The following is a 12,341-nucleotide window of genomic DNA, read 5'->3' as shown; positions in this document are numbered from 1 at the left end:
GGAACTTTGTGGGCAGCTAAACAGGAGGTAGGAATCAGACATCACACGTTGGCAGAGGCTGAAGCCGCACTAAGAGACGCTCTTGCGACCGTCAACCAACTTCTTCAGCCTTCCAATTTAGCTTTTCTTAAAAAAGATTTAGTCATTCGACATTTAAGTTTTGATGTCGAAATCAGTGCTTTCGCAAATGGCCGTTTTAATGGAGAGCTACAGTATACTTTTCAAGGAAAATCGTACACTAACAAACTAAACTTTAATCTTAAAGATGTTAAGGCGATGGCTCTGGAGTTAAGTGAAATAATCTTTGTCCCTCTTATAATGGTAACTGGAAGGAGAAAGCGAGATGTAGAGAGCGTAACCAACGAGGATTGGTCGGATTTAAAAAGTCGCCACGACTTCCCATTCCATCGATCAGAATTTAAGTATGAAGTCCAGTTGTTGCGTCTGAGCAGAGCTACAATGTACGATAGAACAAAGCGTATTGTTAAAGACGTTGAGATTCCATCTGAGATGCTGTTGTCCAGTCAAGGTACAGTACTATATCCTTATATTTCAAAATACTTTTTTGATGATTTATGATCACATTCTTTATTAATTGCCAGCTATTATAAATGACAAGTCAGATTTCTGCCGTCATTTCAAGAAACTTTATCAATACTTGAAGAGGATTCCGGAATTGCTGCTAAATGTGTATGACGACTGGCATACATCAGTAAAAGAGTACGAGCAAGAGTGGAGAGAGAAACAACATGAAATAGAAATGGCAATGAAATTAAAAGAAAAAGCTAAAATGTTGGCTCACAATGTTAAATTGCGGTTCGATCATTTATATTCAGAAAACAAGACATTTCACGGTTTGTTGAGTGTGACTCTTTATGCAACACACCCATCATAATAATGTTTAATAAACGTCACAAAAACGTCATTTTTAGGCGGGCAATACGGTGTGAATAAATATTTAAATATTATTTAAATATATTTTAGTTATTAATATGATTTTTCGTTTACTAACTCACAACAGTGTCACGTTTAGGCTCAAATACCGTCCTTACCGTCAACGAGAAAGAAGAAGCTCTCTTTCAAAACAACCTTTCAGGTCTAACTGTGATATGTGTCTACCTCGTTGCATGGTTGTCAGGAATGTTTCTATGTATTTCTTCAGCTCCCATTGCAGCTGAAAAAGCCGTGAATAAAGTTCAAACCAGTTAGTTGATACGTACAGCACTGCTTGTCGTCTTGCAGACAATACAATTTAGCATAATATTTATGACTGTTTATTTCTAGATTTAGAAAAAGAGAGAAAGTTATCTAGAAGAAAGCTTGTTATCGATAACGCACAAACTATTAAAACTATCTTAGAAGCTTCAAACCGACAACTAAAATATCGCACTGGACACACTTTTACCGAGTTTGTCAACATGGTCATAGACAAACTAGAAGTTGTGTGTCAGGAAATGGATGAAGAAGAGTCTGAAAAAAAGATGATGAAAGAAAAACTCGAACAAATACGAAAGGTAAAAATATTACTAATCCAACTAATAATTATGTTGTGTAATACTAAGTTGACTCTATATAATAGAAAATAGCGCAGATTACTCGTTGCACAATATTCGAAGTCAAAGCAGTAGCAGATTCTATGCTGGCTGACTTTGCAATTGTTGTCCGGAAAGCAAAGTGTGACAGGGAAGAAGATTAGTGGGATGTTGGTCTGAAACGGTAGCAAACAATAGAGATATCTGTAGTAGCATAGTGTCGTAAGGATTTGCAGGAGTGCAACAGTTTAGAAATTAGCTGTGGCTAGCCACTTTGTAAATGATGTTAGATCTACTGGTGCTTTCGCAAAAACTGTATTTGTAGAAAGGATAGAATCACCGAGACTAGAGTCTGTCTTAACTTGTTGTCAGCAGTTTAAAAAGAGATGTTTGTTCAGTATGCGGTCTCGTTATGTAACGTGTGTGAATATTAACAATAAGACTTGTCTTACCTAAACTTAGTATTGCTTGCCATCTTACAGCAAGAAATTTGTTTGGATTTTACAGTCTCGCGTAGCCAGACCCTAGTACGCAAAAATAAAAATGGCTACGCAAGATTACGGACGCATTTCTCTATCTCGTCTGGCTTTTCTAGAAGAGTCCTTTAAGAAGAAGCAGAAGAAAACGGCAGAGTAGAGAGTGTGAGAAGAGGTGTTTTTTACTAGGAACACTCAATAGAGATTGAAAGAGATCGCGCTTGTGCAATGAAGTAGCCCGACAAAATGTTAGTTTGTTCTTGCCGGGTGTTGAAAGTTGTTGTATACGTACGAGTCAAAAAGGTAGTTACGAGACTGTGGTGCACTCGATCGTGATCATCCCCGGTCCCTCTCTAATGGGGTCCCCGGCTGTCATTCTACGAAAGTCATCCATTCCTTTCTTATTTTCCACCAATAACTCTGGCAGTGAGTGTTTCCACAACAGCGTCATTGTTAGCCTTAAAATTACATACTGCGCATGCGCGATCACGTCTCCCAAGTCTGGTTTACAGCAAGCCGACCGTCAGCCTACCGTGTAACAGTACCATGTCTGACCGCAACCAAGCAACGTCTTCTCAGCTGCGAAAAGTGTCTGGCGTCCTGGCGCACGTGAAGCATCTTTACCAAGATGTCCTGTTGAGATTCGTCGTCCATGTCAGACAAGTACACCACGTGAGTGAAAGCGCGAAAGCCGATCGATAGCAGGAGCGGATACAGGATTTTCGGATGGGGATTCCGTGACGTCACAAAGGTTAAGGATCAGCCACGCCTCCAGATATAAATTAGCTATTTAATCAACTATAGCATAGAATGGAAGTATGCGTTAATTAATGAATCTACAGTACCGGACAATTTGAACTGATTTTATAAGCCATCATGTCCTTCGCTAGACTGGCAAATGTTACCGCTCTTTCTTTTCTTTCGAAAAAAGCTTCTATAGATCGACATTTAGGGTTTCATATAATTGTGATGTTGTGACCATCAAATATATTTCATGAGATGAAAAATAACTACTTGGAAACATTATTATTGCAAGGAAGTAACGAAGTGATGGTGTTCGAGCTGGGCCAAATAGCCACAGTTTGATTTCAACTAACCCTTTCAATCTTCACATCCCGGAAGATGTGTTGGCGGCTCACACAAAGACGTATCCGCCACACTTTTTTTTGGCTGCAAGCCTGAAATGCCTTGATTTTACAAAAAGAAGCCTTCGCAAGGTTTTTTCAATGTGTTCGTAACTTGAAGTCTGAAAGGGCTAGCTTCTTTCAATCGACGATTTTCTAGGGCAGCCAAACAAAGATGTCAACTGACGATGTGAAGCCGTTCAGCACACTCTTCCATGTGCTGAATTGGCGCATTGTGTCCGATGTTCACGCCTAGTAGGCTACAAAAGAGTAGGAGTACCGTACGACTCACTCGTGCTGTCCGACTGCGGGTACGCGGTCATCGCCGCGTGATGACGTCACATAAAATTTAAGGGGTTCCACGTAACCCCCAGAACCCCCTCTAGATCCGCCAATGGATAGCTAAACAAACCGCAACGTTTCCGGTTTACGTTTACGTTGACCGTATGGAATACTTGAACTAGGGTCTAGTACAAATTCTTGACGCTAGTCACGTCTGGTACTAGCATGTTTACCGTAAAGTTACGTTGGCGATACGCTGGATTGGGCTTGCGTCGGTTATTTTAACTCAAACCAGCCATACAGCTAGGGCTCATGTTTGACCCATTTTGCAGAGCAGTCCCATATCTAGCTCTTGGTTATATGGTGAGAGTTGGTCATGATATTAAGGCTGCAGTAGTCTTTCGTAACCAGACCCTCTTCGCATATACGCGAGATTAGTGCTTCAGCTGGTTCACACTGCCAAACTTCTATACCACGACACTTGGAACCAAGGCAAACATACTTTAGGCATTACGTTGGTAATCCCTGCTGAAGCGGTAACATTCCTCTAGCTGACTCAAACGATTGTACATCTAAGAAAAAGATTGTGATTGTATATTTACTCCATTGACTCGTCAGGCAGTTGGATTAGATTCTCTCTCTCTTCCTGTGCCGTCCAGAACATCGCGGAATTGATGGACTATCAGCACTAACAGCTTCTGCTTTCCTGTTCTTACTAGCGACCTAAAAAAGGTGTACCTACAGACTTCGTATGCACCACAGGCACTAGGCTGGATTCGCCAATGGACTGAGCAACAGCATGCATGGTTCTCTGCATTTACGAAAGCCATGCACCGCTTGTTCGGTAGCTAAAAAGGCACGAATGTTAATTATGTCGGTTCCCTGAACGGGAAAGGCATTGGGAGAATAGGCGACGAAAAGCAAAGAATGAATAAACTCCGCATGCGCAGCCGGCTAACTAGACTTGCTTACCAGCCCAGCGTACGCTCATTAGACACCATACAAACACTCCACTGGTAGAATAGCTCGAGTATACTGTATTGACAGCAGCACAACAAGCCGGAGCTCTCAGCTCCTAAAAGTTCAACTTCAACAAATACTGAAATTCACGCGCAACTTCATAAAAACCGATGCTAACACCAATAAAATAATCGACATCAAGCGTATCAACCACTAAACATCAAACGTCACAAAACTGCTCCGCAAACACAGTGAGAGACACACCAAATATGCCTACACGACAGTCTATAGGCATCACTCGTAGTCATCGGCAGCGTCGGCAACGATTGCCTCTTCCATTCCGTCTCCTTCCACGGCGTAAGTTGGATTCTCTTGTACGGGATCGTTGTACATGTCGTTCTTGAAATTGTCATACATCGGATTGTCGAATCCATCACGCACGCCGACTTCCCTCTGTACGGTGTCCATGGGACCAAATGAGACGTCACTTGCTTGCTAAAAGACAAACGAAGAAAGATAAGTTCTACAAGCAAGCAGAATGCTAGCCGTGTGTTGTCAAGTTTCACGTCTGTACGTGCAGGAAGTCGTCTAGGTGGTTGCATAGTGTATGCTTTCTTTCTTTGCGGTTGACACTTTAGCCTGCTGGCTGGCTGGCTGCTCTACTGCATGCGTGCTTGCTCGACCTCTTACTTTAATTTACGTCCGTCTACCAGCTTGTCTGTCTGTCTGTCTGTCTGTCTGTCCGTCCGTCCGTCTGTCTGTTTGTCTGCCTGTCTGTCCGTCCGTCTGTCTTTCTCTGTCTTTACATAAACGGTCTGACTGATCAAACGACTGTCTGTCTGTTTGTCTGTTTGTCTGTCTGTCTGTCTGTCTGTCCGCCTTTCAATCCTGCTTTCCTCCTGCCTGTCACACTGTCTGTCTGTCTGTCTGTCTGTCTGTCTGTCTGTCCGTCCGTCCGCCCGTCCGCCTGCCCGTCCGTCCGTCCGTCTAAGCAAAGTAACTAAATACTACCCACGCCAATAGGGCGTCTGTCTGTCTGTTTTCCCTATTGAACACAAAGCAAAATTTTACAAGAACACTATAGGCAAAACTGCTAAGCTAAATGTCCATCTACTGAGACATACACAGAATAGAACAAATAGAATATTGTCTGTCTGTCTGTCTGTCTGTCCGTCCGTCTGTCTGTCTCTGTCTGTACATAAACGGCCTGGCTGATCATACGTCTGTCTGTCTGTCTGTCCGCCCTTCAATCCTACTTTCCTCTTGCCTGTCAGCCTGTCAGCCTGTCAGCCTGTCTGTCTCTCTGCCTGTCTATCTGTCCGTCTGCCCGTCCGTCCGTCCGTCTAAGCAAAGTAACTAAATACTACCCACGCCAATAGGGCGTCTGTCTGTCTGTTTTCCCTATTGGACACAAAGCAAAATGTTACAAGAACACTATAGGAAAAACTGCTAAGCTAAATGTCCATCTACTGAGACATACACAGAATAGAATATTGTCTGTCTGTCCGTCCGTCCGTCCGTCCGTCCGTCCGTCTGTCTGTCTGTTTGTCTGTCTGTCTGCCCTTCAATCCCATTTTCCTCCCGCCTGTCTCACTGTCTGTCTGTCAATAAGTATACATATTTTCTAATAACAACTATAATACATAAAAACGACATACACTATTCACAGGCAAGCTAATTACAATCAGCCAGCCAATGACTGAAAAGCTGCATCAGTCTGCCTTCTGTCTGTGAGGTCCGGCTCTTGTCTGTATGTCTGTCGTTTGTATGTCTATCGTCTGTTAGTTGTCTGTCCTTCTGCCTCACTGTCAGTCAGTCTGTCTTTCTGTCTGTCCGTCCGTCCGTCTATCTGTCTGTCTGTACTTGTATGTGCAGGTCTTCTGTTTCACTCTGTCATCTATCTGTCCATCATTCCGTCCGTCTGTCCGTCCGCACGATCTTTGTCCTCCTGCCTGCCTGTCACGCTGTCTATCCGTCAACCTTTCTGTAGTTGTTCGTTGCCTAGTCAGCATGCCAGTCATTCTCGTTAGTACATTATCTCTCATTCATTTCATAAATCATTCTTTCTCTTTCATACCGCTGAGTAAGCCGCCGCCAGTGCCTTGTTAACATCTCCTCTGTTCTTACAATAAAGTATGACGAGGACCATCACCACTACAAGTACAGCTCCACCAACCACGGAAACAACGATAGTAACGATTTCACTGGTAGCCTATACAACAAAGACAGATACAACACCTTGCATTGATAACACCACCACATAGTTAAGTCCTATGAATTCCTTTGATCCATTTCCTCGTCCTTTGTTTCATTCCATCTCATCCCTCTCACTTTAGTCCACCCTTGATGCACCTACCTTCCTAACTGACCTTCAAGCAATATCTTAACGCGAGTTTTATTATTCCTCCCTCCAACCTTGCACCTTCATCCACAGGCAAATCCCTTCATCCTCTACTCTTTCGCATCCCTCCATCCACCTCTCGTTCCCCCTCGTTTCTGCTAATTCCATCTAAGTCCCTACAGTGTCCCACGCATAGGTAATCCTTGTGCCCGGCGTTATCGTATGTGAGATTGATTCTAACCAACATATAACATTCATTATCCTTACCAATCCACCATCATCAGCCTGCAAACAATCAAACACAGTCACCAAAAATACCATCACTAATGCGCACAAAAAACATTATACCTTCACAGCTTGATCGTCATTGGTAACCTAAAAGACAAACAAACGAAAAACAAACAAACAAACCAAAAGTGAATTTAGGTGTTCAATGAGAGAAGGATCAAGTCTTACCGACAGCACATAACATCCCGTTTTCGGATCGCACCCTTCACCTTCACCACAATCGCACGTCATCGAGCATTGGTAGCCGTAAGTGTTGTCAGTACAGTTTGCTGCAGACAAAATACGATTCGCTAATACAACTAAACACGAGAGTAAAGTTCTCGATTTGAGTGCATCGTCTAGCCTACGAGATCGAGATCAGCAACTCATCTGTACGAACTGCTGAGTTATACTACTGAATTGATTGTTTTATGTAAGCATGTACAAGTGCATAAAAGTACAGTTTATCAATTGCTATTTACTGATTGACCCTCCGTGTGTATGGTTGTGTTTATTTGCCCGTCACCCTTTCTTTTCTTTGCCTCGCTATCTATCAGTTGTCGTATCGTACACGGATGTCTTCAAATGTTGTAAGAACTTGAGGAGTCTGTCCTGACTACGTGTATACCTGAGTATCTATATCTGTCCATCTTACAAGAGTCGTCTGTCTCTGTCTGTCTGTTTGTCTGTCTGTCTGTGTGTCTGCCTGTCTGTCGAGGAAGCTGTCGAGATTTTCATGCAGTACAAATGACAGTGGCATAATGTTTGACTGCAATGTTGTAGGCCAAGTCCATTAATGTGTTATAATTTGCTTAGTTATGAAGGACTGGTAGATATTTGAAAGTTTCCTGTACATACGTAGAGTTTTGATGATAATAAATGAATCTACCTGTCTGTCTGTCTGTCTGTCTGTCTGTCTGTGTGTCTTTGACATTCAAGGCCAAGTCCATTAGTTAATCTATGACTCTGTTGATTGCGAAGACTGGTTTGCTTTCACAAATTCCAAGCCAATGTACATGTAGAGTCTATATAAGAGTAAAAGTATCTGTCTGTCTGCCTGTCTGTCGTTCTGTCTGTCTGTCTGTCTGTCTGTCATTTATTAGAATCAAACTTCTACGCACAGAAGACTAAAAGTTCAAGTATGATTGAATGTCTGTCTGTCTGTTAGTCTGTCTGTCTGTCTGTCTGTCTGTCTGTCTGTCTGTGTCTACCTGTCTGTAGGCCAAGTCCATTAATGTGTTATAATTTGCTTAGTTATGAAGGACTGGTAGATATTTGAAAGTTTCCTGTACATACGTAGAGTTTTGATGATAATAAATGAACCTGCCTGTCTGTCTATCTGTCTGTCTGTCTGTCTGCCCGTATATCTGTCTGCCCGTATATCTGTCTGCCCGTATATCTGTCTGTCTGTTCGTCAGTCTTGCTGTCAGTCTGGCTGTCTGTCTGTCTGTCGCGTCAACCCTCATTCAAACCTTACATTCACACTTTTCTCCAGTGTAGCCAAGCGTGCAGTTGCAGGATCCACTCACGTGATCACAGTCACCATTCACACACTCGCACTTTGACTCGCAGCGAAAACCGTAAAATCCAAGTTCGCAAGCTGACAAGCAATCAAACCCAATCAATCACACATCCCAAACAAACGCTAAGAATACCGCACAGTTTTCGCAGCTATCTCCGGTGAATCCTCGAGGGCACACACACAGTCCATCAGTCGGATGACAAGACAGTTCGTTTTCGCAATCGCAAAAGTTGATGCAGTTTGGTCCCCATGTAGTCTGGTTACAAGCTAAATAGAGAAAAATTAGTACTACTAAGCAGCTAGAAATAACATAAAGACACACAACACATACACAGATAAAAACCACCAGATAACCAATTGCTAGAAAGAAGGAAAGACAGACAGACTGACAAACAGACAAATAACAGAGAGATCTATTACCATTTGTAGCTGGTATCTATAGACAAGAACAACAGTTTTGTTAGTTGCTCATTAAATGACTAGATTTATCAGTCAAGCAGTAATACTGACCAACCAAACATATAAGGAACTCCGCACACGATCATAAAACACTTACGCGTATCACAGCTGAGTCCCTGGTATCCATCATCGCAAGAGCAAAAGCCAGTAATAGAATTACATTCGCCAAACTTACAATCACAATCATTTATGCAGCTTTGACCCCACTTGTCAGAAGCACAAGCTAAAGCAATTCAAAAGTGCCAGTCAATTCAAAATGTGTTTGTGTTTGTGTTGTGTTGTGTGCGTGTGTGTGTGTGCGCGCGCGCGCGTGTGTGTGTATGTTTGCGTGTGTGTAAGCACGCTCTGGCATACCTTCACTGCAGAGAACGCCTTGATATCCAGTTTGACAAGTACACTGCCCAGTTTTCACGTCACACTCCTGACGATGTGCACACTGACACTGAAACTGACAGTTCTCGCCATACCAACCTTCCGGACAAGCTGTAGACAGCGGATTTACTACGTCAACACACACAACAAGATACATGCTGATATCTCACGGAGTTCACAAAGAGCTCCTGTCAATCCCGCTGGGCACGAGCAGTTGCCAGTGACGTGGTCACAGATGCCACCAGACTTGCAAAGACATTGATTCTGACATCCATCTCCCCAATAGCCAACTCTGCAAGCTAAAGTCATCAGCATATGTAAATCATCCACACAAACCGATAAACACACAAACACTGAATGTACAGATAAGACAAGAGAGACGACTTACAGTCTTGGCAAAGAACGCCTGTCCATCCCGTCTTGCACTGACATTCTCCAGTTTCTGGGTGGCAATCTTTCGGAACGATAACATTCCCACTCTCACATGGTGGGCAACGAGCAAGACAGCCGTGATCGTAAAACCCATGACATTCTGAAATACAAACAATTTGTCATTATTAAAATACATGCGGTAGTCTTACATTTGATAAAATTTTTGTTGTAAACCAATAGCGTGTGTGCGTGTATCCGTGCGCGCGCGTGTGAGTGAGTGACAGTGTGTGTGAATGCGCTTGTGTGACTCTGCATGTGTGGGTGCGTGCGCGCGCGCGCGCGCGTGTGTGTGTATGTGACACTGTGTGTAAGTGAGTGACACTGTAAGTGTGTGTGTGCGTGTGTGTGTGTGTGTGTGTGTGTGTGTGTGTGTGTGTGTGTGTGTGTGTGTATGTGACACTGTGTGTAAGTGAGTGACACTGTGAGTGTGTGTGTGCGTGTGCGTGTTTGTGCGTGTGTCTGTGCGTGACACTGTGTGTAAGTGAGTGACACCGTGTGTGTGTGTGTGTGTGTGTGTGTGTGTGTGTGTGTGTGTGTGTGTGTGCGTGCGTGTGTGGTGGCACTGTGTGTGTGAGTGTGTGTGTGACAGTGTGTGAGTGCGCGTGTGTGACTGTGTGTGTGAGTGCGCATGTGTGACTGTGATGTGTGTGTGTGTGTGTGTGTGTGTGTGTGTGTGTGTGTGTGTGTGTGTGTGTGTGTGTGTGTGTGTGTGTGTGTGTGTGTGTGTGTGTGTGTGTGTGTGTGTGTGTGTGTGTATGACCAAGTCCCAATCGTCAGTTCATCCGCCAGTGCTCAGACCCAACCACCGTCAGCCTGCCAATCTGTCTGCCTACGTCTGTCCGAATTTCACCCTTAATAAACCAAAACAATGACAGTAAGTACATTATTAATAATAACACGTACGGTGATTGCAATATTTCCCTTGCATTCCAGCAGCACAAGTGCAGGAGCCATCAATAGGATTGCATGTTGCTGTAGGATCACACTGACATTGCGCTAGGACAAAGCAACAAATATGACCAAAGATACTTAGAACAATCTCCTGTGCAATGCATCACTCAATACAAAGAATAGAGAGATACACCCCTCCAATACAACAAAACTACTTTGAGATGAATCCATTCAATACAGTAATGTGTATAAAGAGATGCACATCTTTTAAAGAGAAAGAACAATCCAGATAAACATCACCTACATGAACATCCGATGCCATACGTTCCACTGTCACACGGTTGATCACAGTTAGTTCCCGTCCATCCTCGATCACATTGACATTGACCAGTCACAGAGTCACAACCTCCATTGAAGCATGTGCATCCTTGTTTACAATCGACGCCAAATGTTCCAACGGGGCACGGGATGTCACAATCATGGCCATGAAAACCGGCCTTGCACTGGCACGATCCATCAATCTGACTGCAGAGGCCGTTGACTGAGTGGCACGTACACGAGTACTGACAACCGGGACCCCATTTTCCATTGACACAGACTGTAATGTAAGAACATTGCATTAAGTAACAGCACAATCAGCACACACACGCACGTACGCACATTCGCCCATACACGTACGCACACTCGCACACACACACGCACGCACACACGCACACACATGGACGCGCCCTCGCACACAGACAGACAGACAGACAGACAGTCGGCCAGACAAATAGACAGACAGACAGACAGTCAGACAGACAGACACAGACACACACAGACACACACACAGACACACACACACACACACACACACACACACACACACACACACACACACACACACTAAAGATTCACGTTGCTTACGTCTGTCACACAACTTGCCAATGTATCCTGAAGTGCACTGACAACTTCCATCATTCTCATCACAAGTACCCGAGTTAACACATGGACAGTTGTTCACACAATTTGGTCCCCATTTCTCTGGAGGACACTTGCTGGTGCACTGGACTCCATAGTAGTTCTGTGGAAAAACAAGAAAGCAATAAATCCACAGCCAAAGAGCATTGACTTCATTGAACTTTAGATACCGATTTGCATAAACATTGGCCAGTCTTTCCGTCACATATTTGAGACGCAGTCACATTAGTAGCACAGTTGCATGGCTAAAACGAAGAGAAACCGTTTCAAACACAGTATTAAATAAGACAACTGCATGCAGAAATGAAGACATTCATGCCTCAAATGTACATTGTGATATCACAGATTTCTCATCTCACCTTAAGACAATCCGCACCAAACGTTCCAGAAACACATGATGTAGCACATCTACTTCCCTTCACACAGCGTCATGTAAACAACCAAGCCCCAAATCACATCACGTATTCTCATCACAAACTTTGTATCCAGATTCACATATGCAAGTGCCATCGGCAGCATCACACTTGCCATGAGCACAGTCACACTGTTGGAGACAGTTGGCACCCCATTTTCCTTGCGAACAAGCTGCAAGAGACACACAACATCAACACAACTAAAACACAAAATAAATTTTGATATTCATAAGATAAATTTGAACTAACGCTGCCTGCCAGTTGATTTATCCGTCACTTTGAGTGACTTGCCATACGTGTGCACGTGTGT

At 43.6% G+C, this 12,341-nt stretch overlaps 1 protein-coding gene and 1 long non-coding RNA gene across 2 annotated transcripts in view; one reads left to right on the top strand and one right to left on the bottom strand.

Annotated features, from left to right (window-relative positions):
- The first annotated feature begins 1,180 nt into the window (after positions 1-1,180).
- Positions 1,181-1,662, top strand: LOC134197872 (uncharacterized). The gene is made up of 3 exons (XR_009972707.1): positions 1,181-1,204; positions 1,285-1,514; positions 1,580-1,662. It is a non-coding gene; the product is annotated as an uncharacterized LOC134197872 (long non-coding RNA).
- A 2,761-nt stretch (positions 1,663-4,423) lies between these two features.
- Positions 4,424-12,341, bottom strand: part of LOC134198467 (uncharacterized) — a 42,847-nt gene continuing 34,929 nt past the window's right edge. The window contains exons 43-59 of the mRNA XM_062667876.1: positions 12,097-12,203; positions 11,978-12,034; positions 11,789-11,863; positions 11,565-11,721; positions 10,963-11,256; positions 10,671-10,763; positions 9,724-9,867; positions 9,506-9,634; positions 9,318-9,446; positions 9,061-9,186; positions 8,643-8,771; positions 8,460-8,582; positions 7,172-7,272; positions 7,064-7,090; positions 6,983-7,000; positions 6,452-6,586; positions 4,424-4,869 (exon numbers count right to left, since the gene is read on the bottom strand). Of these exons, the coding sequence (XP_062523860.1) occupies positions 4,669-4,869; positions 6,452-6,586; positions 6,983-7,000; positions 7,064-7,090; positions 7,172-7,272; positions 8,460-8,582; positions 8,643-8,771; positions 9,061-9,186; positions 9,318-9,446; positions 9,506-9,634; positions 9,724-9,867; positions 10,671-10,763; positions 10,963-11,256; positions 11,565-11,721; positions 11,789-11,863; positions 11,978-12,034; positions 12,097-12,203 (2,045 nt within the window). The 3' untranslated portion in view covers positions 4,424-4,668. The remainder of the gene's footprint in view (positions 4,870-6,451; positions 6,587-6,982; positions 7,001-7,063; positions 7,091-7,171; positions 7,273-8,459; positions 8,583-8,642; positions 8,772-9,060; positions 9,187-9,317; positions 9,447-9,505; positions 9,635-9,723; positions 9,868-10,670; positions 10,764-10,962; positions 11,257-11,564; positions 11,722-11,788; positions 11,864-11,977; positions 12,035-12,096; positions 12,204-12,341) is intronic.

Source organism: Corticium candelabrum, chromosome 2, assembly GCF_963422355.1.
Source record: "Corticium candelabrum chromosome 2, ooCorCand1.1, whole genome shotgun sequence".
NCBI lineage: Eukaryota > Metazoa > Porifera > Homoscleromorpha > Homosclerophorida > Plakinidae > Corticium > Corticium candelabrum.
Note: the sequence above shows the minus strand (reverse complement) of the source record. Positions and strands in the feature narration are given on the sequence as shown.